Genomic DNA, 25,343 nt, shown 5'->3' with positions numbered 1-25,343 from the left:
CACGGCTGTGTGCGGCGCTGGATGCTGCAGCCGGCTCGGGTACAGCCTGTGCCCGGTGACCTGGGGCTGCCGCAAGGGCTCAGCGCGCACCGTCCAAATCCGCCTGGGGAACCAGCTCTGGGGCCCAGGCCTGACTCTAGGTGCACAGGCGGCCCGAGGCCCGACGCCATCGCGGCTCGGCGACCAGTCACCACGTTCAGGCACCCCGACCGGCGCACCGTGCCAGGCTCAATGTCTAGCGCCTATGACAGGCCAGCAGGGCAGCTACGACTGTCCACATTGAGAGGGGAGGATGCCGGGCTCAGAGGGGCGGCTGCACCTGACTCAGCCAGGTGCAGAGAGCTGGGCTCGGCAGTCCCGCAGGGCTCCCCCCAAGAGCCGACCGGAGCACATCCGGCAGAGGGGAAGGACGTTTGCTTTCTCCTCGGTCTTTCTTCCTCTCCTTCATTTTTGTGGTACTGGGGATTAAACCCAGTAGGGGCATTCTACCTCCGAGCCACACCCCCAGCCCTCTTTTTTATTCCTTAGTGAAGGCCTCACTAAGTAGCTGAGGCCAGCCTCGAACCTGTGTGATCCTCCTGTCTCAGCCTCCCAAGTGCGGGGATTACAAGCATGCGCCACCATGCCCGGCTTTTTTTTTTTTTTTTTTTTTGGTGGTACTGGGGTTCCTGGAAGCCCTTCTACCTCCGGGCTACACTCCCAGACCTATTTTTACATTTTTATTTGGGAACAGGTTCTCCTAAGCCAGCGCGCGCGGCTGGCTTCGAACCTGCGTGATCCTCCTGTCTCTGCCTCTCAAGCGCGGGGATTACAAGCATGCGCCACCACGCCCGGCTAACTTTTTATTTTGAAATAGGGTTTTCCTAAGTTGTTGTGACTCTCATTCATCGACAGTCCTCCTGTCTCAGCCTCCCAGGTGCTGGGATGACGGGCACGCAACCACCGAGCCCAACGTCCGACAGGGAGGCTGAGTCCAAGCTGTTTGTGGCCATAGTCGCTCCGCAAGACTGGCACGGGGACTATAGACTGCTGGAAATGTCCTTTGCCTCGAACAACTTCCTATCATCTCCGTTTCTGGGCTTATTTGATGATGTATAATAAATTTAAAATTTTAAGCTGGGTGTGAAGGTGCGTGATTGTAATCCCAGTACTCGGGAGGCTGAGACAGGTGGATTGCAGTTTGAAGCCAGCCTCCACAACTTCGTGAGGCTCCCTGCAACTTACTTAGACTCTGTTTCCAAATAAGAAATAAAAAATCAGGCTGGGGGTTTAGCTTGGAGATATAATGGCCCTGGGTTTAATCCCCAGTACAAAATAAATAAATAAATAAATAAATAAAACAAGAGAGAGAGGATCAATTTCTAGGTAATGTTTCTTTCTTATAAACGGTTCTACATAGTGGGTGATTTGCTGGGCCTGGCTTGGTTTCAGTGATTCTGAAAGTACATATGCTTACTAATAAAAAGATATTGAAGCCAGGCATGCTTGTAACCCCAGTACTTGGGATCACAAGTTCGAGGTCAGGCTCAACAATTTAGTGAGACCCTGCTTCAAAATAAAAAATAAAGAGCCGGGCATGGTGGCGCACGCTTGTCATCCCCGCGCTTGGGAGGCGGAGACAGGAGGATCGCGCTGGTTCGGAGCCAGCCGCGCTGGCTTAAGAGACCCTGTTTCCAAATAAAAAATATAAAATAGGTCTGGGAGTGTAGCCCAGAGGTAGAAGGGTTTCCAGGAACCCCAGCAGCACCACGATAAAAGAATAAATAATAAAATATGAAAAATCGGGCTGGTGGTATAGCTCAGAGGCAGAATGCCCCTGGGTTTAATCCCCAGCACCAAAAAAAAAAAAAAAAAAAGAAGCCCATGAGAAAGTAAACACTAGTTCCTTCCATCTGCTGTAGAAGGATGAATGACTTTGTTTTGTTGTCTATATTTTCCAAGTTGACATAAGTCCCTGCTCGAAATATAGACTTTGACTACAACAGACTTTTTAAGGAGCTACAAAAGATATCAGAACACATTCACAAACCGTGATCCACCATTTAACCCGGTTGTTTACAATTTTAGTAAACAGCCTGTGCATTATGAAGCCCCAAGCCTAAGTGTGTGTGTGTGTGTGTGTGTGTGTGTGTGTGTGTGTGTTGTTTTACCAGGGACTAAAGCCAGGGGCGTCCTACCATTGAATGATACTCCCAGCTGTATGTATGTATGTATGTATGTATGTATGTATGTATGTATGTGTATTTTTGGTACTGGGAGGGTTTTTGTGCATGTGCCTGGGGTTACTGGGGATTGAAGCCTGGGACATTCTGAGATATCTACCTCAGATATATCCCCAGTGCTATTTTTTAAAAATGATATTTGTTTTCTTTTTCTTCTTCATTTTTTTTTCTTTTAATTTGGAGTTACTGGGGTTCCTGGAAACCCTTCTACCTCCGGGCTATACTCCCAGACCTATTTTATATTTTTCTTTGGAAACAGGGTCTCTTAAGCCAGCGAGGCTGGCTTCCAACCTGCGCCATCCTCCTGTCTCCACCTCCCAAGCGCGGGGCCCAGTGCTATTTAATTCTTTATTTGTAAGTAGAGGGCCTCACTAAGTAGCCGAGGCTAGCCGTGAACCTACGATCCTCCTGTCTCAGCCTCCCAAGGATTGGGATTACAAGTGTGCGCCACCAAGCCCAGTTGGGTACTAGGAGCTGAACTCAGAACCATTTTATCTCTAAACCATACCCTAGACCTTTAAAAAACATTCTTTTTTTTTTTTTTTTGCGGTACTGGGGATGGAACCCAGGGCATTCTACCTCCGAACTACACCTACAGCCCTAGTTTTTATTCTTTGTTTTGAAACAGGGTCTCATTGAGTTGCAGAGGGCCTCACTAAGTTGCTGAGGCTGGCCGTGAACCCCGATCCACCTGTCTCAGCCTCCCGAATGCTGGGATGACAAGTGTTAAGCACCAGGCCCAAGTCTCTTCTTTCTTTCTTTCTTTCTTTCTTTCTTTCTTTCTTTCTTTCTTTCTTTCGAAAGAGGATCTGAGTAAATTACTGCAGGTGGCCTATAACTCCCAAGAACTGGGATTACAGACATGTGCTGCCATGCTAGGCTTCACGCATACCCCCCCTCTGATACGCAGGTTTGAGCCCAGGGGCTGGCACTCTACTCTGAACTACACACCTAGCCATGTTTATTTTGAAACATGGTCTCCCTAAGTTGCTGAGGCTTTCCTCTAAGCTGATCGTCCTGTGTCAGCCTCCCAGGTACTGGAATTCCAGGCCTGTGCCACTTATAGCCTTTTTTGGTACTGGGATGGAACCCAGAAGCATTCTACCTCTGAACTACACCCCAAACCCTATTTTTTAGTCTTCATTTTGAAACAGGGTCTCACTGAGTTGCAAAGGGCCTCGCTAAGTAGTAGCTGAGGCTGTCCTTGAACCCAGATCCTCCGGTCTCAGCCTCCCGAATGCTGGGATTACAAGCGTGCGCCACCACGCCCGGCTTACAGCCATCTTAAAGCAGGTGATGGTATCATCACGTCCTGAATGCCTATGTACTGTCAAGTCTGGCCTCGTCAAAAGCCGGCGGACAGTACTGAGCGGGACCAGAGTTAAACACAGACAAGGTACAAGAGTTAAATACAAACAGAACGGTGGGCTCCACCTGGAAATCTAGCCCGGCTCACTAAATGGTAGTTATTGCCGTTCACCACTAGGTGGCGGCACTGCCTAGAAAACGAGTGGAGAAAGGCGGGTGGGAAGTTACGGGCTTTGGCGCCTCAAAACCAGATGACTTTTGCTTGGCTTCGCTATGGACTCAGCTCCTTTCCACAAGCCAGCTTCTTTCTTTCTTTTATTTCTCTTTCCTCCTTCTTTCTTTTCTTTTCATTTTTTGCGTTCTAGAGGTTGAACCCAGGGGCATTCTACATCCGAGCTATACCCCCCCCCCGCAAGTCTTATTTTTAATTTTGGAACAGGGTCTCATTTAGCTGTGAAGGGCCTCACTAAGTAGCTGAGGCTGGCTGAGAACCTGCAATCCCCCAGTCTCAGCCTCCCAAGCACTGGGATTACAAGCGTGCGCCGCCACGCCTGGTTCTGCAGCTCCTTCTTTTTTTGGGGGGGGGGTACTGGGGTTCCTGGAAGCCCTTCTACCTCAGGGCTACACTTCCAGACACCTATTTTTTATATTTTTATTTGGAAACAGGGTCTCTTAAGCCAGCGCGGCTGACTTTGAGCCTGCGCCATCCTCCTGTCTCCGCGCGGGGATTACAAGTGTGCGCCATCACACCCAGCTCTCCAGCTCCTTTTTATTTTGTATTTTTCAATTAATGTCTCACTAGGTTTCTGAGTCTCTCTGTGTGGCCGAGGCTGGCCTTGAACCTGTGATTCTCCTGTCTCAGCCTCCCAAGTGCTGGGATTATCAGTAAACACTGGGGCACCCAACAGGCCAGCCGGCGGCAGGCCCCGTGGCACACTGCTGTAACCCCAGAGGTTGGGAGGGTGAGACAGGAAGATCAGAAGTTCATGGCGAGCCTCCGCAATTCAGCGGGGCCTTCGTCAGCTTAGTGAGACCCTGTTTCAAAAGTAAAAAGTAAAAAATGGGGCTGGGGGTGTAGCTCAGAGGATTTGGAATGCGCTTCGCTAAGTTGCTAAGGCTAGACTTTTTTTTTTGGTGCTGTGGACTGAGCCAAGGAGCATTCTACCTGTGAGCTACAACCCCGGCCCTATTTTTTAGTTTTATTTTGAAACCGGGCCTTGCTAGGTCGATGAGTCTCACCACTTGCTTAGGCTGTCCTCGAACCTGCCCCCCAAGTACTGGGAATACAGGCACGCGCCCCCACGTTCTGCTACACTTGAATTTTTGACCCTCCTGTCTCAGCTCCCCAAGAACCGGGATTACAGAAGTGTGCCGCCATACCGGGCTAGGACTTACTTTCTCCTTTTTCTTTTTGGTGGTACTAGGGATGGAACTCGGGGGCAGTCTACCTCTGAGCGACACCCCCAGCCTTATTTTATTTTTTATTTGGAAACAGGGTCTCACTAAGTTGCAGAGGGCCTCTCTAAACTGTGGAGGCTGGCCACACACCAAAGCACCAAAACAACAACCACAAAATACTTTCTGAGCTCCCAACATGTGGAGCACTGTGCTACAACCTATGAAGAGCTTGAAGAGGCTGTGCAGGGCAACAGGAGAGAGAAAATGCTCCGGGAAGAGGCATGCGCCCTCAGCTCCTTGTTCTGAGCAGTAGTGTTCCTGAGGGCTGTGCAAGTTGGGCTGGGTATAGAATTCTTTGGACAAACCTTTCCTTAGCAAAACTTTTAATTTCCAGCCAGAGTGATGGACTGTGCCTGTAATCCCAGGCCTTGGGAGCTGAGACAACAGGATGACAGGTTGGCCGCCAGTCTCCTCAACTTAGCAAGACAACGACCTGGGAGAATCTGTTTCAACTTTTAAGAAAGAGCAAGCCGGGCGTGGTGGCGCACGCTTGTAATCTCAGTACTCGGGAGGCAGAGACAGGAGGATCGCAGGTTCACGGCCAGCCTCAGCTACTTAGTGAGGCCTCCACAACTTACTGAGATGATGCTTCCAAAAAAATAAATAAATAAGATAGGAGGACTGGAGTGTAGCTTAGAGGTAAAATGCTCCTGGGTTCAATACCCAGTAACACACATAAAATAAAAAAGATAAAGTAGAACTTGTTCTAGAGCTCAGAGGTTCAATCCTCAGCAGCAGAAAAACAAATAAATAAACAAACACACACACAAACAAACACACGCCAGGAGGCAGGACACCCCTGGGTTCAAGCTTTAGCACAATACCCCACTACACACACCTAGCCAGGTGGGTGGAGGTTGAGACGGGAGGATTGCAGGCTCAAAGTCCAGCTCAGCCACTTAGCAAGATCCTGTTTCCAAACAAAAAAATAAAATTGGGCCAGAGGTATAACTTGGAGGTAGAATGCCCCTGGGTTTAATCCTAGGACAACGAACTGTCACCTGTCTGCGGGCGTTAAGCACTGAAAGGCACCCTAAGTTCCTGGCACTAGCCGCTTTCCTCCTTTCTACGGCCACTTGAAAAAATGTCTTTCCTTTTTTGCTAAACTGCTGAGGTTAGATTTGAACCTGCCACCTTCCTGCCTCAGCCTCCCAAGCACTGGAGATTACAGATGTGCATCTCCATGCTCAGCTTATCTTATTATTTTTTTAAATTTTTGTGGTTCTGGGGATTGAACCCAGGAGCATTCTACCTCTAAGCTACAATGCCAACCTTATTTTTTATTTATTTTGAAACAGGGTCTCACTGAGTTGCAAAGGGCCTAAGTAGCTGAGGCTGTCCACAAACCATGATCCTGCTGTCTCAGCCTCCCGAATGATGACATTACAAGCCTACGCCACCACGTCTGGCGATCCCCATAATATTGTGCCCAATCCTCTAATTCTATTTTATTTATATTTTGAAACAGAATCTCACTAGGTTGATGAGTCTCACTACTAGCTGAACCCGTGATCTTCCTGCCTCAGCCTTCCAAGAACTGGGATTGTAGATGTGCACCACCATGCCTGGCTGCACTTTCTTTTTATTTATTTTGAAACATGTGTGACTGCTAAGTTGCTGAGGCTTGTCTTGAATTTATAAACCTGCGATGATCCACCTGTCTCAGCCTCCCAAGTACTGGGATGACAGGCATGGGAGATCGTACCCAATTCTGATTTTTAAATAAATGTTTAAGGTGAACGTGGCGGCGCAGGCTTGTCATTCCAGCATTCGGGAGGCTAAAGCCGGAGAATCGCGGTTCGCGGACAGCCTCAGCTACTTAGTGAGACCCTGTTTCAAAATAAAGAATAAAAAATAGGGCTGGGGGTGTAGTAGCTCAGAGGTTGAATGCCCCTGGGTTCCATCCCCAGACCCACACACAAAAAAAAAATTGAGCTGGGGATGTGTCTTGGAGGTAGGATGCCTGTGGGTTCCATCCCCAGTACCAGAAAAAAAATAAAAAGTTTATAAATTCATACTCTTCCGATTGATCTGGACTCTTCCTAAAAGCCTGCGGAGAAGTCCATGACAAGGAAGTTGGGGTGTCTTCAGTTTTCCATTTTGCCTCGGATTTGCAACTTGCAATTAAAGCAATGATTCTCAACTCTGGCTGCCCCTTGGAATGCCCCACGGAGCTAAAAACCCTCGGATTCCCGCCCACCCCCGCCAATTAAATCATATCCTTGGGGGATCGCAGGCTAAATTCTAGGCGCTCATTATCTCTAGTACCTTCGCAATCTGTCCATTTGTTCTGGCACCTATTTCGGGTCCTCATTCCCTCTTCGTTTTGCTAATTAAACACGATTTTAATTGTTCATTCCTTTTCTCATTTCTTAATAGGAGCAAGGGCGGCAGCGGCCGAGACGCCCGAGGCGGAGCCATGGGGAGGAGGAGCTGATGGGCTGGCTCTGTGCGGCCACCGCTGAGCTCACCAGAACTCGCGGGGCGCTTCTGCACAGCTCAGACCCCTCCGGGCCCCATCTCACAGAGGAGGAAGCTGAGGCAGGGAGGTGACGTCGTTCGCCTGTGGCTGCACAGAGAAAGAAGTGGAGCTGGCTCCCCAACTAGGCTGTCCGTCCGTCTTTTGTTTTGTGGTACTAGGGACGGAAGCCAAGGGCATTCTAGTTCTGAGTTACACCGCCAGCCCTATTTTTTTTTTTTTTTTTTTTTGTGGTACTAGGGGTCTTTTTTTTGTGGTACCTGTGGTACCCAGGGCCTTTCTACCTCTAGGATATACTCCCAGACACATTTTATTTTATTTATTTATTTATTTATTTATTTGGTGGTACTGGGGTTCCTGGAAGCCCTTCTACCTCCGGGCTACACTCCCACGGGCTACACTCCCAGACCTATTTTTTAACTTTATGTGGAAACAGGGTCTCTTAAGCCAGCGAGGCTGGCTCCGAACCAGCGCGATCCTCCTGTCTCCGCCTCCCGAGCGCGGGGATTGCAAGCGTGCGCAACCACGCCCGGCAACACATTTTATATTTTACTTGGAAACAGGGTCTCACTAAATTGCTGAGAGCCTAAGTAGCTGAGGCTGGCCTCGACCCTGTGCGATCCTCCTGTCTCAGCCTCCCAAGCGCGGGGATTACAAGTGTGCGCCACCACGCCCGGCTTCCTTACTCTTTATTTTGAAAGAGGCTCTCGCTAATTTGCAGAGGGCCTAAGTGGCTGAGGCTGCCCTCAAACCTCTGATCCTCCTTCCTCAGCCTCCTAAGTAGGAGGATTACAATGTGTGCCCCACGCCCGGCTATCTCACACGAGTCTCAAACCTGGATCCTCTTGTCTCAGCCTCCTAAGTACTAAGATTACAGGCGTGCGCCACCACGCCCGGCTGATGCTGGGCCTTCCAAAGCAGGGACTGGGTTCATGGAGGGTCTTAAGTAGCCTTTGCCGCTGTGCTTTGGTCCTGAGGCAGGGTCTGGCCCGTGCTCTGAAGTAGGTGGAATTACAGGTGTGTGCCATCATGCCTGGCAGCATCCCAGTATTGAAGAGACTTTTTGCCAGACGGTGGCGCACACTTGTCATCCCAGCATTTGGGAGGCTGAGGAGGGAGGATCGCAGTTTGTGGACAGCCTCAGCTACTTACTGAGGCCCTTTGCAACTCAGTGAGACCCTGTTTCAAAATAAAATTAATAATAATAATAATAATAATAAACAGGGCTGGAGGTATAGCTTGGAGGTACAATGACCCTGGGTTCCATCCCCAGTACAGCACTCTCCCTCGAGAGAGAGAGAGAGAGAGAGAGAGAGAGAGAGAGAGAGAGAGAGGGAGAGAGAGAGAGACTTTTCTGGTAAGATCAGTACTTAACAGTAACTCCTGGCCCTCCACCCCAGTCCAGTCCTGGTGACTGAACCCAGGGCTGCTGTACTTCCCTCCCTCCCTCCCTCCCTCCCTCCCTCCCTCCCTCCCTCCCTCCCTTTATTCTTTCCTGCATTCATAGCTGGAGATGAAACCCAGGGGCATTCTACAACTAAGCCACACCCCCAGCCATATCTATTTCCTTTTTTTTTGCAGGTCTGGAGATTCTACCTCTGAGCTCCACCCCCAGCCCTATTTTTTATTCTTTGTTTTGAAACCGGGTCTCATTGAGTTGCAGAGGGCCTCACTAAGTAGCTGAGGCTGTCCGCAAACCGCGATCCTCCGGTCTCAGCCTCCCGATTGCTGGGATTACAAGCGTGCGCCACCACGCCTGGCAACAGGTAGGTTTTTGAAAGAAAATCATGTTCCTTTAAAAGTAGCTGGAGAACAGACAATACTGAAGAGAGATACCAGGTGGACAGAGGGGCCATTGGACCCTGCCCCCTGGGGATTGGCTGTGGGGCGCAGGGAGGGACGGGCTGGGGGGCGGACAGAGGGGCAGGAGGAGGGTTCATGGTGGGAACAGGAGGGCTGGTGCCCTTGGCTCTGGCGACCCCTGGAGAAGACACCTGTCCCTCGCACCTGCTGCCCAGTGGAGCCTGGGAGCCACCACCTCGTCCTATTCTTGGGAGCAAGTGACAGGCCACAGAACCCTCCACCAGGGGTGTGCAAGCCTGGGGCAGCGCCTCTGCACTCACCGGTCCCCAGGAACCCGGGCTCACTTGCCTCCTGGGCAGACAGCAGCGACAGTCCCCCGAGAGCTACACAGGACATCGTGGGTGAGTGACCAGGGTTCGGCCACGTTTCTGTGTGTCTTTGTTCTCAACTGGACACCAAGCGTTTATTTTGGCGGTGGGGGAGCTGGGGACTGAACCCAGAGGCATTCTACCTCTAAGCCACACCCCAGCCCCTTTTCTTTTTCTGTGAGTGGCACTAGGGGTTGAACCCAGGGGCATTCTACCTCCAAGCTACACCCTCAGCCCTCTTTTATTTTTTAATATTTATTTATTTATTTATTTATTTATTTATTTATTTATTTATTTATTTTTGGTGGTACTGGGGTTCCTGGAAAACCTTCTACCTCCGGGCTATACTCCCAGACCTATTTTATACTTTTTATTTGGAAACAGGGTCTCTTAAGCCAGCGAGGCTGGCTTCGAACCTGCGCGATCCTCCTGTCTCCGCCTCCCAAGCGCGGGGATTACAAGCGTGCGCCACCACGCCCGGCTATTTTTCATTTTGAAACAGGGTCTCACTAGGTTGCTGAGAGCCTCGTTACTTGCTGAGACTGTCCTTGAACCTATGATTTTCCTGTACTAGCCTCCCAAGTACTGGGATTACAGGCGTGAACCACCACACCTGGCCTTTATCATTGTATCTTAAAATGTACATGACATATACTATGTCTAGGCTGTGTGTGTGTGTGTGTGTGTGTGTGTGTGTGTGTGTGTGTGTGTGTAGGTGCTAAGGACTGAACCTGGGGACATTCGACCTCCCAACTTCACCCCCAGACCAATTCTCCTCCCCACCCCCTGGTGGTACTAGAGATAAAACTCAGGGGAATTCTCCCTGTGAGCTACACCCCCAGACCTATTTTAATTTTTATGTGGAAACAGGGTCTTACTAAATTGTGGAGGTAAGTAGCTGAGGCTGCCCGTGAACCTGCAATCATCCTGTCTTAGCCTTTTGAGTACTGTGACTACAAGCGTGTGCCACCACGCCTGGCTCAATTTTATTTTATTCTGGAAACAGGGGTCTTGCTAAATTGCTATGAGCCTCGAGCCTGGCTAAATTGCCGAGGCTGTCCTTAAAGCTGTAGCCCTCCTGTGTCAGCCTCCTGAGGACTGGGATTATGGGCGTGTTTGCAATCACGGCTGGCTCTATGTCTAGGCCTTGCTTTTAGGCACTGTGTGTTTGGGTGGGGAGTACAGTTCAGTGATAAAGTGCCCCTGAGTTCCACACTCAGTAAAAAAAAAAAGTAAATAAATAAATAAAATAATCAGGGAATTGTGATGAATGGACCAGGGGTTCAATGCATACTGTCCCCCAGCCATCAATCTCCCCGGGAACTTCTTACAAATGCAGCTTGAGCAGCCCCAGGTCTGATGAAGCTGAAACCGAGGGGCGCCCAGAATCCACGCGGTCATAACCCCTGCAAAGAATTCTGAAAACCACCATGCAGATGCTAGTTCTGTTTGTCTTCACGGTGCTGGGGATTGAACTCAGGGGCATTCTACCTGTGAGCTACACCCCTAGCCCATTCCGTGTTTTATTTGGAAGCAGGGTCTCGCTATGTTGCCGAGGCTGGCCTCAAATCCACGATCCTCCTGCCTCAGCCTCTGGAGTACTGGGATTATGGATGGATCCTTTCCTGTCGGTGCCTGCAGCTGCTTTGACCATGGGAAACCCTTCAACCAGCGTGTGTAGTCCCGAGGAGGAGCGGGGCGATTCTGAATGAGAATCCATCCCTCCCAACAGGACGGAAAGGACACATACTGGCGTGTGGGGGAGGGACGAGGCCAGCGAGGGGCCCCTGGGTGCTTTAAACCGAACCCACTTACCAAGTGTGCTGGAGACGGGGATCTTGTGTCCTTGACGGTGGCGCTCGAGGGGACGTCCAGGAGGGGCCATTTCATCTGCAGGTACTGTAAGGAGACAGAGGGCAAGCGGCTGGTGAGACCCTGCCAGGAGGGAGGCCTGCCGCTGACCACATTCCACATGGCCACAGCCGATCACCACCGGCCCTCCATCGCCTGCGGGGACACAAAGGGCACCCCAGCCCAGTGTTCAGCTGGGAAGAGATCTGATACACGGCAGCGAGACGGAAGCCTTCAAAGAAGCCGGGTATGGTGGCGCACACTTGTAATCCCAGCATTCGGGAGGCTGAGACAGGAGGATCACGGTTCGCGGACAGCCTGAGCTACTTAATGAGGCCCTTGGCAACTCAGTGAGACCCTGTTTCGAAATAAAGAATAAAAAATAGGGCTGGGGGTGGAGCTCGAAGGTAGAATGCCCCTGGGTTCCATCCCCAATACTAAAATACATTCATACATACATACATAGATACATACATAAGAAGACACCTGTTAAGATGCCTGCCCCAGACACGGGACGATCCGGGCTAGGCGGGGGCAGAGGTTCCCAGCTGGCCACCCTTCAGGTTCAGCTCCATTGGGCACGGAACCTCACACAACCCTCCCTGCAAAACCCTCTGCGGCTGGGTGCGGTGGCCCATGGTGGCAATCCCAGCGCTTGGGAGGCGGTGATGGGAGGACCGCGCATTAGAGGCCTCTGTAATTTACCGGGACCCTCAGCAGCTTAGCTGCTTCCAAATAAAATGGGGTTGGGGGTGTGGCTGGGTGGCTGAATGCCCCTGGGGTCAATTCTCAGCACCAAAAAGAAAAATAATAATCCCCAGCCCTAAAAAGAAAGATAAACCAAAATAAATAAATGAAAAAAGAAAAGTTGCAGCTGCCGCCCAGGTGTTTAGATGACATCTTTACAGCAGCGGGTAATTATTTTTCCCTACCCAAATTGTCTGATCTTTTCCATTTAAAACAATACCCAGCGCCCTCCAACTCCCGTCACCTCGAGAAACTCAACTCCAAGGTTTAAGTTACCTGCGCACACACCTGAAAAACCTCTTCTTCTTCTTCTTTTTTTGTGGTGCTGAGGATGGAGCCGGGGGCATTCTAACTATAAGCCACACTCCTAGCCCTATATTTTATTCTTTATTTTGAAACAGGGTCTCATGAAGTTGCGGAGGTCCTCATTAAGTAGTTGAGGCTGCGACCCTGCAATCCTCCTGTCTCAGCCTCCCAAGTACTGGGATTATAAGCGTGCGCCACTGTGACTGGGGGCCTGTGCTCAGTTTCTGGGTCCAGCACACAGGGGCTTGGGCTGTGTGGCCCTGGCGCAGGGGCTCCACTATGGGGCCTTCATTTCATGCCTGCAATGGAGATCACTACGCTTCGGTGCCAGAAGGTTTGAGGACACTGTCAGATATGAAGGCCTCATTCGTGGTAGCTATTATTGTTGTTGTTGTTATTATTATTATTTACGGTACTGGGAATGGAACCCAAGGGCATTCTACCTCCGAGCTATATTCCTGGTCCTATTTTTTATTATTTTTTAAATTTTTTGAGACAAGATCTCACTGAGTTGAGAAAGGCCTCACTAAGTAGCTGAGGCCTTACGGTCCTCAGGTCTCAACCTCCTGAATGCTGGGATTGCCCGGAGGTAGAAGGGCTTCCAGGAACCCCAGTACCACCAAAAAGAAATAAACAAATAAAAATAAATATACATATTTATATAGTTACTTATATTCCCTTGGTCAGAGTGAGAAATGTCTACTCAGACATTCTTTTTTGTTTTTTTTTTTTGGTGGTACTGGGGTTCCTGGATGCCCTTCTACCTCTGGGCTACACGCCCAGACCTATTTTATATTTATTTGGAAACAGGGTCTCCTAAGCCAGCTGAGGCTGGCTTTGAACCTGTGCGATCCTCCTGTCTCAGCCTCCCAAGCGCGGGGATTACAAGTGTGCGCCACCACGCCCGGCTTATTTTTTTTAAACAGGGTCTCATTGAGTTGCGAAGGGTCTTGTTAATTAGCTGAGGCTATCTGCGAACGCCACCCTCCAGTGTCCTCCTCCTCAATGCTGATGGAATTATAAACGTGTACTACCACAGCCGGCTTGCTTGGTGTTTTTTTTGTTGTGGTTGTTGTTTTGTTTTGTGGTCTGGGAATGGTACCCAGGGACATTTGACCTCTGAGCAACACCCCCTGCTCTATTTTTTATTTTTTTTGCAGGTTTGGGAATGGAACCCAGGAGCATTTGACCTCCGAGCTACACCCCCTGCCCTATTTTTTATTCTTTAATTCTTTATTTTGAAACATGATCTCACTAAGTTGTGGAGGGCCTCGCTAAGTATCTGAGGCTGTCCACGAACGGCGATCCTCTGGTCTCAGCCTCTGGAATGCTGGATTACAAGCGTGTGCCACCACGCCCTGCTTATTCTTTATTTTTGAAACAGGGTCTCACTGAGTTGCAAAGAGCCTCACTAAGTAGCTGAGACTGGCTGTGAAACGGATCCTCCAGTCTCAGCCTCCCGAATGCTGGGATTACGAGTGTGTGCCACCACGGACGGCTCTTGCTTGGTGTTTTAACTACCTAACAGGAGGGTTTAGAGACCACACTGACTTCTCCTGTCCCAAAGTCCCCCCTCACATAAAGACTGTACATATGTATGTATGTATGTAGTACTAGGGATGAAACCCAGGGGCATTCTACCTCCGAGCTACACCCTCAGCCCTATTTCTAATTTTTATTTTGAAGCAGGGTCTTGCAAGGTCAATGAGAATCTCACTCCTTGCAGGGGCTGGCGGCGAACCTGCGTACTTTCTGTCTCAGCCAGGATTTGCGGTGGCTGTGCAGTTCTGAGTTCTTAGGCCGGGGGGATGTCCTTGGGGATGAAATGACACATGGCTGAATTCAGAGCCTTTGCACAGTATTGGTTTGTGGGTAAATTAAAGTGGCTGGTTTCTCTACGCTATCAATGGGTTCCTGCAACTGGTGACTCCAGGCTCAGCTCCTAGTTAGAAAGACAAGATACACGATACACGATGCACATGCGCACAGGAACAAGGCCACAATGCGCGTGCGCACATGAACCAGGCCCGCAGCCTCCCTCCTGGGATGTGACCCTGGGACCCTATAGCATCGGTTTTACTGATGGTGAAGCAAGAGTAAAGATACACTTCTAGGGTACCATTTCTGGGTTAAGAACTGGAGGAGGAGGAGGAGGAGGAGGAGGAGGAGGAGGAGGAGGAGGAGGAGGAGGAGGAGGAGATGGAGGGGAGGAGAAACAACATGCACACTTGTAATCCCAGAACTTGGGAGCCCGAGGCAGGGGGATCTCAGGATCTCAGGATCGCTGCCAGTCTTAGCTACTTAGTGAGGCCCAGTGCAACTTAGTGAGATCCTGTTTCAAAAAATAACTATAATATGTAATATATAAAAACAAAGAATGAATATATTGGAAGCCAAGTCTAACTAAATGGCCGAAGCTGGCTTCGAACCTGTCTCAGCCTACCATGTACTGGGATTACGGGCGTGTGCCAATATTATTTTTATTGGAACGGTTGTTGAATCTTCTCGGCACCTACCAGAACGGTGCTGCGGTTTCTGTGCCTGACTCATTCGTGGGATGTGCGCAGTGGTGGATTTCCTTACACTGGAGCACCTTTGCGTTGTCCAGGTAAGCCCTATTTGGTCGTGGTGGTTTGTTCTCTCTTGTTATATACTGTGGAATGCTAATCAGGGTGCTTCAGATCTGTATCTCTACATTCTTTACTCAGGGTAATAAATATGTATTCAGTGTGACCATGTGTCATCTGTGCTATTCCAGCTTTATTACTTAGAGGGGCGCTGTTCCTCATTGATTTTTTTTTCCTACTGGGGATTGAATCCAGGGGTATTCTACCTCTGAGCTACCTCCCAAACCTTTTTATTTTTATTTTATTTGTGGTGCTGGGGATTGAACCTAAGGGCGTCTACCTTTGAGCTACACCCCAGCCCAATTTTTTATTCTGTCTTTATTTTGTGGTGATGGGGACTGAACCCCAGGGGCATTCTACACATTCCAAGCTACACCCCCAGCCCGATTTTTTATTCTTTATTTTGAAACAGGGCCTCACTAAGTTGCAAAGGGCTAAGAACCCCGATCCTTCTGTCTCAGCCTCCCAAGTACCGACCGGGATTACAAGTGTGCACCACCACACCCGGCTATTTTTTTTTTTTTTTAATATTGAAATAGAGCCTGTGATCCTCCTGCCTCAGCCTCCCAAGCACTGGCTGCACCACCATTTCAACTCTGTGCGCCCTTGGGCCCGCTCACCAGGTGGGCTAGCTCACCAGGTGGGCTGTTTCCGCCTGACAAAGCCTAGGGTCACTCTGAAGGATGTTCTCCCCAGAGAGGTAGAGCTCCCTTCCCCGCGGGAGACCAGGATGCATCCTAGAAGACCCTGCTCCAAGCAGCAGATTAATTGCAGCTGTGCCCTGGAATTTCCCCAACACACAAATCTTCGGATGTAAAACAGTTGGGAGGAAATCCCAGCATGCCCCATAGAGGCAGGACTCGCAGTAGGCTCTGCAGATTAACCCTCCTGCTCCCAGAAGGCAGGGAGGGCTCCTGTCCAGCCAGACCCACCCCATCCCAGGATGTTGGGGGATGCGGGTCTGCAGGTTTTCAGAAGAAACCCTTCCAGCAGGGTCGGGCCCTGGAGGAATCCAAGTTTCATGTTTGGAACCCATGTACAGCGCCCAAAGAGGAATTGAGGAAGGCAAGCCCCAGTCCCCAGGGGGGTGCTGGAGCCCCCAGGAGCCCTTTCCCTTCTCCTCAGGCTGCCTGCCTGAGAGGGACAGGCCCCTGCGCTCAGGAAGGGCCCTTATCTCCAGCTTTGCAGAGAAGGAGGCCTTTTCAGTTTCCACGACCAGTCCTTCCTGCCTGACGGGTCTCCAGTGGTAAATAGTGAGGCCGGAGACCTAAAAAAGCCAGGCCTGGTGGCGCCTGCCTGCAATCCCAGGACTAGGGAGGCTGAGGCAGGAGGCCAGCAGGTTTGAGGCCAGCACCATTGAGTGGTAGTTTATGGAGAGCTGGTTTGGAAATATAAAACAAAAAAGGGGTAGGGGTGTAGCTCAGTGGTGGACTGCCCCCTGGGATCCACCCTCAGTGATAGACAGACAGACAGACAGACGCGCACGCACGCACAGAGCGCCAAACTTCCACTCAGTAAAGAAGTGAGAATTCCTGCTCAGGGTGCACGGGTACACTGCTAGCAGAAGAGGTAGGCAGCGAAGGCTAATGAATGGCTCTCCACCAGTGACGAAAACCTGTTCAAAACGCTCAGCTCAGATGGGCGAGGCGGTGCACACCTGTAAGCCTAGTACTTGGGAGACAGGAGGAGCACACATTTGAGGCCAGCCTCAGCAAAGAGTGAGACGCCCGTCACCTAGCAAGACCCTGTTTCCACCTAAGAAATAAAATCAGACTTGGGGTGTGGCTTGAAGGTAGAATGCTTCTGGGCATCATTTCTTTTTAGTGCCAAAAACCAAACAAACCACAAAACAAAATGCTCCCATTTCTTGCTTTTTTGTGGTACTGGGGGCAGAAACCAGGGGTGTTGCTACCTCAGCCTTTTTTTCTTTTCAGCAATGGGGATGGAACCCAGGAGCATTCTACCACCGAGCTACAGCCCCAGCCCTATTTTTTTTTATTCTTTCTTTATTTTTATTAATACTTTATTTGGAAACAGGGTCTCACTAAGTTGCTGAGAGTCCCACTAAGTAGCTGAGGCTGGCTTCGAACCTGTGTGATCCTCCTGTCTCAGCCTCCCAAGTGCTGGGATTACAAGCGTGCACCACCACGCCGGGCTCTCTATTCTTTATTTTGAAACAGGGTCTCACTGAGTTGCAAAGGGCCTCCCTAAGTAGCCAAGGCCGACCACGAACTGTGGATCCTCCTGTCTCAGCCTCCCAAGTGCTGGGACTACAAGGGTGCGCCAGCATGCCAGGCTGGTAAAAATTTCTTAAAAGTGCATAGTGGGGCTGGGCTGGGTGGAACTCTAATGCCATCCCAGTACTTGGAAGGCTGAGAAAGGATGATCACAGGCTCATGGCCAGCCTCAGCAACCTCAAATGCAACTTAGTGAGACCCGCCGGGATGCAGCTCAGTGGCCAAGCGCCTGCTTTGCAGGTGCGGCGCTTTGAGTTCAATCCCTAGTTCCAAAAAGGTAAGAAAAAAAGGACGCCTTTACTTACTTATTTATTTAGTGGTATTGGGGTGGAACCCAGAGGCTTTCTACCTCCGGGCTATACTCCCAGACCTATTTTATAGTTTATTTGGAAACAGGGTCTCACTAAGTTGCTGAGAGCCTCACTAATAGCTGAGGCTGGCTTCGAACCTGCGCGATCCTCCTGTCTCAGCCTCCCAAGCGCGGGGATTACAAGCATGGCCACCACGCCCGGCTAAAAGAACGCCTTTAAAACAAAATTACAGATAAAATAGGAATAGGGCTATAGCCCAAATGTAAAATGGCTCTGGGTTCAATACCCAGTAATCCCCACCCACCTACCCAACACAAAAGTGTATAGTTGGGCAGATTCAAGGCCAGTCTTAGCAACTCAGCAGAACTCTTCCAAAATAAAAAAATTAAGGCAGGTGTGGTGGCTCATGCCGTCGTGTACTCCGAGTACTTGGGAGGCTGAGACAAGAGAAGTGCAGGTTAACCCTGCTATAGGTCCAGCATATGCGCGCACGCCACACACACACACACACACACACCACACACACACACACACACACACAGCCTTTCTCTGATTGTGTCCTGATGGTAGATAACAGATATTCCGTCTGGAGAGATGGCCAGGAGAGCCTTTCTCCCCGGCTGGTGTGTGGAGGGGCGAGGGCCTCACAGAGCGAGGCCAGACACAAGCCGCCCACAGAGCCGCACCGTCCACTGGGCAGCCTGGGAACCCCGCGGCCCGGGGCCTTTCCCTCGGGGGAGGGAGCTGGACGGCATCCCAGGTATTAAGCAGAAAGGAAGCTGGACCTGTGTATACTCAATGGGGAACAGGAAGCGCTTATCTCGGCCACGCAGAGCGGCAGAGCAGCAGCCGGGGTCTGGAGCTGCCTCGGAGCAGGCCCTTCCCCAGGGCTCCAGCCCACCCAGGCACTCGCCACAGCCCCAGGGGCCAGGAGGTCTATTCCTTCCAGAAGGACTTGGCCGGCAGGTGAGCCACAGGCGAACAAAGTCGGAGAATAAGTGGCACCAGCCGCTTCTGCAGACAGGCCCCGGCTCCCAGTCAAGGAGGACAGTGCCAGCTCGCGCCTGTAATCTCTAGGGCTTGAGGCGGATGGCAGGGTTAAGACCAGCCTCCGCAACCTACTGAGATCTTGTTTCTAAGTAATAGTTAAGAGGGCTGGGGGTGTAGTTCAGAGGTAGAGTGCCCCTGGATTTAAGCCCTAACACCACCCCCACACAAGTATGGAAAATAAAAGAAGTATTGTAAAGGAGCCATGTCCTAACACGTGTAAATATGCATACACATACGGCTTCCATACTTCCAGGGGAATGACTAAATGAATTCCGAATATTGTCGGGAGGGCACAGAAAGTGTCGATGCACAGGAGGACTCAGGCATCCTCACTTATTACTGACACTCCCCAGGCCAGACTTGAAACAGAATCTTGCTAGGTTACCGCATGCTAGCCTCACACGTGAGATCCTCCTGTCTCAGCCTCCCAAGAGCTGGGAGGACAGGTGTGTGTCACCACCCCCTGTGACAGCAACCCAACCTCAGTCGCCCCTTGGTCTCCGCAGCCCCGGGCGCAGCACTTCTTGGTGAGGTGCAGGTGTCTCTGGAAGCCTCCTGGCCAGCCAGCACTCAGGGGATCCCACATGCAGGGGCAGGTCATGGCTGCTCCAGGGGCTGTCCGTAGTCTGGTCCTCTCAGTGGCAAGCAGTAAAGTTGGGAATGGGGGTCCCTCGGCCAATGGGTGGCCTATCGGTCCAAGAAGACACCACCAAACATACTAGGAACTGATCTGCTTCCAAAGATTTCATATTTCATCTACAGCTTATAAAATGATAACAAAAATCAAGGAATACAGCCAGCTCTGCGCATCCACGGGGGTCTACCTCCGTGGGTCCCACCAACCCCGGTTGGTTTCCCAGCAACAAATTCCACCAATCCGCAGATTACAAGTGGCTGTAATCTGAACACCTAAACAGCACAGGGTAATTCATAGCAGCCGCATTAAATAATCTAGAGATGGTCTAAGTATACGGGATGGGAGGTCGGGGGCGGAGAGAGGAGATCACAGGTTTGAGGCCAATCTCAGCAACTTAGCGAGACCCTGTTTCAAAGTAAAAAATAAATAGGACTGGGTGTAACTCAGAGGTAGAGTGGCCCTGGGTTCTCAACCTCCAGTACCAAAAAAGGAAAAGAAAGAAAGAAGGAAAGAAAGAAAGAAAGAAAGAAAGAAAGAAAGAAAAAGAAGAGTATGTGTTTGTATATACCTAGGTTACAAAAAAACCCTACACTATTTTATATTATATTATAGACTTACGCCGAGTGTGGTGGCACACGCTTGTAATCCCCGCACTTGGGAGGTGGAGACAGGAGGATTGCGCTTGTTCGAAGCCAGGTGCGCTGGCTTAAGAGACCCTGTATCCAAATAAAAATATGAAAATAGGTCTGGGAGTGTAGCCCAGAGGTAGACGGGTTTCCAGGCACCCCAGTACCAATATATATATATTATATTATAGACTTGATCGTCCATGGATTTTTGTATTTGCATGGGGAACCAATCCCCCTTTGATACGGAGAAGTGATCACAGGTTCTAACCCCCAGTCTGGTGGCCATGAGGTTGGGATTATGCCGCTGAGCCCTGTTACTGAACCAAGCATTTTTGAAATTCATGTTATGCAAAAGCCAAGTCAATGCACTGTCCACACAGAAGAATAGCACATTTCTTTAAGGATAACATTTGCTGATTGATGTGGTGGTGCATGCCTGAATCCGCATACTTGGGAGGCTGAGACAGGAGGTTTTGAGGTTGCCAGCCTCAGCAACATAGTGAGACCTTGAACAACTTTGTGAGACACTTTCAAAATAAAAAGTAAGCCAGGAGTGGGGGTGCTTGCTTGTAATTCCAGCATTCGGGAGGCTGAGACCTGAGGATCGCGGTTCACGGCTGGCCTCGGCTACTTAGTGAGGCCCTCTGCAACTTAGTGAGACCCTGTTTCAAAAAAAGAATTTAAAAAGGGGGGGGGGGCAGGGAGTAAAGCTCAGAGGTATAATACACTTGGGTTCCATCCCAGACCTGCAAAACAAAAAACAAAAAACAAAACCAGGGCTGGGGTACACCCTGGGAGGTAGAATGCCCCAGGGTTTGATCCCTTGTACCAAAATAAATAAATAAATAAACTATGTAACTATAGAGGCAAATAAAGGGAATGAAACATTAATGCAAGTGAAACAACATTTTGAATGCCTATCTGCAGAAGTAATAAAAGTCACAACAAAAGAGTAACTGTATGACTCAAGATTTCTCTCTAGTTAAACTGGAAGGCATTCCAGTCTGGTGCGCGGCTCCACACTGCCCCCAGGTGGTGCTGCGTGCGCAGTGGCAGCCTTTCTCGCCTGAAGGGTCAGACCAGAAGATCTGGGAAGGGCCGACCTCTCCTGGGCTCCACTCCCACAGCTGTAGAAATCGAGACGAGGAAGCTGCAGACCCAGTAATGAGCTGGCTCTTGTCAACCTATCCAGTTGGCAAAGGCCTTTTTGTCTCTTAGTGACCATGGGCACTTCTCCGTGGTCTGTCGGTTAAGAGATAAATTACCAAATCCTTTCTTATCCGACGTCAAGGTCTGAATCAAGTCTTCTAAAGACTTCCCATCAGCCGGGCATGGTGGCGCACACATGTGATCCCAGTACTTGGGAGGCCGAGAGGCAGGAGGATCGCAGGTTTGGGGCCAGCCTCAGCCACTTAGGCACTCTGCAACTTAGTGAGACCCTGTTTTCAAAGGGAGAAGCTCAGAGGTAGAATGCGCCTGGGTTTCATCCCTAGTGCTACAAAAATAAGTAAATAAAGGCTTACCACCTCTTGGAATGTGTTCTAAGGAGGTAATTAAGGATGTTAGCAAAATATAGCTTTAAGAAATCTCACTGGAAAAATGTTAAATACCTTATGATATATATTATATATGCCTTTTGTGTGTGACACTGTGGATTGAACCCAGCCCTTTTTTTTTTTTTTTTTTTTTTTTTGGTGGTACTGGGGATGGAACCCAAGGGCATTCTACCTCCAAGCTTCACCGCCGGCCCTATATTTTTAAATTATTCTTTATTTTGAAACAGGGTCTCACTGAGTTGCTAAGAACCTCACCAAGTGGCTGAGGCTGTCCACGAACCGCCATCCTCCTGTCTCAGCCTCCGGAACGCTGGGGTCACAACTGTGCGCCACTACGCTCCGCTCCTATTTTTCATTCTTTATGTTGAAACAGGTTCTCACAAAGTTTCAGAGTGTTGTACTAAGTAGCTGTGACAGGCTGCAAAGAAGCTGTGATTCTCCTGTCTCAGCCTCCCAAGTACTGGGATTACAAGCGTGCACCACCATGACCGGTCCCCCCAGCACTTTTTATTTGAAGCAAGGTTTCACGAAGTTTCTGAGAGTCTCACTAAATTGCTGGAGCTATCCTTGACCTGCGCTTCTCCTGCCTCAGCCTCCCGTATAACTGGGATTATGGCTCCGCTTTTTTTTAAAAAGCTCCCATGTGATCCTAATTTGAGGCTAGGGCCGTCCTCAGCTGCTCACATGTACCCTCCACAGCACCGCAGTGTCCACCTTCAAAGATGGTCTCTGTGGGCCGGGCGTGGCGGCGCTTGGGAGGCTGAGACGGGAGGATCGCACAGGTTCGAGGCCAGCCTCAGTGAGGCTCTCAGTAACTTAGTGAGACCCTGTTTCCAAGTAAAGTATAAAATAGAGGTCTGGGCATGTAGTCCAGAGGTGGTACTGGGGGTTCCACCCCCAGTACCACCACCAAAAAAAAAAAAAAAAAAAAAAATGGTCTCTGTGGATCTACAGTCCTGTCCCTACTATAGTGTGGGGTGTGTGTGTGTGTGTGTGTGTGTGTGTGTGTGTACACACTGGAGCCTTGTGCATGTTGAGCAAACTACCTACCACTGAGCCGTGCTCCCAGCCCTGAAGTCTGCTTTGAACATTTTTCCTTTCTATCCCAGAACAGGCACCCACCCACCCACCCCAACAGTTGACAGAGCTCCTGTACTGTGACCAACTACCACGGGCTCTTCCATGCCTACGGCCTGGTCCGGGACACGTACGTGCACTACAGGCTCACGTTTCTAGTAAATATGGAAAACCCATAATCTCAGAGCAGCCCTTGCAGGGGCTCCTGGGTACAACCTCAGAGGCTGGACAGGAAATGCTTGGGCTGAGGTTTCTGAAGCTTACTGAGCCAACCCACCATCACACCCAACACTCCTCCGACACTCAGCTGGGCGGGCACAGTGCTCGCCTTCTCTCTGAGCAGGGACAGAGGCCACCGGGCATTCTGTACCTCTCCCGGCCAAATCCAGGGCTGGGTCCTCATGGAATTCCAGGCATCCAGGCTCCGCTCAGGGAAGCTCAGAAAACATTTCCAGTCTCTCGTCGCTTCCCGAGTGACCCGTGGCACACGCGTTTCTAGGCACGGCCTGCGCATCAGGTTGCTACCAGAACTAGCTGTTTGGGGAATGAGACCGGGAGGCAACCAGGCCCTGTTCAGGCCTGTATCCGCCGACCTGTAGGCGCTAGCTATGTCTCTATCGCTTCTTGCTGGGCTGGGCCGTCTTAAAAAGACAATCACAGTGGGCCATGCCTGTAACCCCAGGATTTGGGAGGTTGACTCAGGAGGAAGATGGTAGCCACAACAACTTAGGGAGAAACAGCAACTTAGTGATACCTTGTTTCCAAACAAAGCATAAAAATTAGGACAGGAGGTATAACTTGAAGGTAGAATGCTCCTGAGTTTAATCCCCAGGATATTAAACACACACACACACACACACACACACACACACACACACACACAAAATCACTGGGCTGATTGAGAGCTCCATTCATGAAGCCATATTGGGAAGGCGTGACCCATTTCAGTGATTATTTCTGATAAGTTCCCTGACCAAACTTTCCTGACTTACCACCTTGACTGTCCATGTTCCGTTCAATGCCTCTTTCTTCTTTCTTTCCTTCTTTCTTTCTCCCCCCCCCCTCTCTTTCTTTCTTTCTTTCCCTCCCTCCCTCCCTTCCTTCCTTCCTTCTTTTTCTTGGCACTGGGGATGGATTCCAGGGGCATTCGAGCTCTGAGCTACACCCCCAGGCCTATGTTTTCTTCATTTTGAAACAAGGTCTAACTAAGTTGCAAAGGGCCTCACTAAGTAGCTGAGGCTGTCTGCAAACCTGTGATCCTCCTGTCTCAGCCTTCCAAATGCTGGTATTACATGCACGCTTCACCACACCTGGCTGGTCTTTTTGTTTTTATGAAACAGGATCTCACTAAATTGCAGAGGGCCTGACTATGTACCTGAGGCTGGCCGTGAACCTGCCATTCTCCTGTCTCAGCCTCCCAAGTATTGGGATTAGAAATGGACGCCACCACTTGTGGCCTGTTTTTTTTTTGGTTTTTTTTGGGTTTTTTTTGTGCTACTGGGGATGGAACCCAAGGGCATTCTACCTCCGAGCTCCATCCCCAGCCCAATTTTTTATTCTTTATTCTGAAACAGGGTCTGAGTTGCAAAGGACCTCACTAAGTAGCTGAGGCTGGCTGTGAACCGCCATCCTCCTGTTTCGGCCTCCCACATGCTGGAATTACAAGCCTGCGCCACCATGCCTGGCTTTATTTTTATTTTTGAAACAGGGTCTCAGTAGGTTGATATATCAACTACTTGCTGAGGCTGTCCTTGAACCTGTGATCCTTGAGTCCCAGCTTCCCAAGTACTGAAATTACAAGCCCGTGATAGCTAGGGGATCCCAGCAGCATTTGGAAGGTACGTGGCCACAACATACACCTTGCATACATGTGCGCACAGCACCCTCACGCATGCGCGGAGGAGCCTCTGTTATTTTGGAGTTCTGCAGCAACCAGTGAAGATGGACCAGTAGGGAATCCCAATAATTGCCCTCCATGGCCTAAGCCTCCAGCAAAGATTCTCCTCCAGTCCTGAGCAGTAGCCCAGGGGCTCTGCTGGAGGACCACCCGAGGGCGGCGTGGGGTGCAGGCTCCAGTGACCCGCCGCTCTTCAACCACTCTGGGTTTCCCAGGGGCCCCGTGGCTGCAGGAGTCCGGCGGGTGCAGACTGGCGGCTCCTCGCCTGGTTCCACGGCTTCCCACTTGGCAGCGTGGTGAAAGAAAGCCTTCGGGGGAGGCTTCCGCCCTGGACCTGTGACACATCCCTAGGGGAAGGCTCGTGCCCTCTGCGGACATTTCCCTTTGCCCATCCAGCTTGTCAGAGCCCATGGGGCCAGACGAACCTCAGGAGAGGAAGCCCTCAACTGACATCCTTTTTTTTTTTTGGGTGGGGGTGGGGGGGAATGGAGACTGAACCCAGGGTGATTCTGCCTCTAAGCTACATCCCCTGGCCCTTTCTACCTCCAGGCTATACTCCCAGACCTATTTTATACTTTATTTGGAAACAGGGTCTCACTAAGCTGCTGAGAGCCTCACTCAGTAGCCGAGGCTGGCTTCGAACCTATGCAATTCTCCTTTCTCAGCCTCCCAAGCATGCGCCACCACGCATGGCTATTATTTCTAACTTTTAAAATATTATTTACCTTTTTTTTTTTTTTTGCAGTACTGGGGATAAAACCCAGGGGGGCATTCTACCTC

The 25,343-nt window shown here is 50.3% G+C and overlaps 1 protein-coding gene across 2 annotated transcripts in view; it reads right to left on the bottom strand.

Annotated features, from left to right (window-relative positions):
* Positions 1 to 25,343, bottom strand: part of TCF7L1 (transcription factor 7 like 1) — a gene marked incomplete at both ends in the record, with an annotated part of 123,895 nt that overhangs the window by 6,779 nt on the left and 91,773 nt on the right. For both annotated transcript variants that reach the window (XM_080711737.1, XM_080711738.1), the window contains one exon: positions 11,454 to 11,537. In XM_080711737.1, coding sequence (XP_080567863.1) covers positions 11,454 to 11,537 — 84 coding nt within the window. The remainder of the gene's footprint in view (positions 1 to 11,453; positions 11,538 to 25,343) is intronic.

Source organism: Muscardinus avellanarius, assembly GCF_963383645.1.
Source record: "Muscardinus avellanarius genome assembly, chromosome: 15".
NCBI lineage: Eukaryota > Metazoa > Chordata > Mammalia > Rodentia > Gliridae > Muscardinus > Muscardinus avellanarius.
This window is presented reverse-complemented; position numbering and strand designations above follow the sequence as displayed.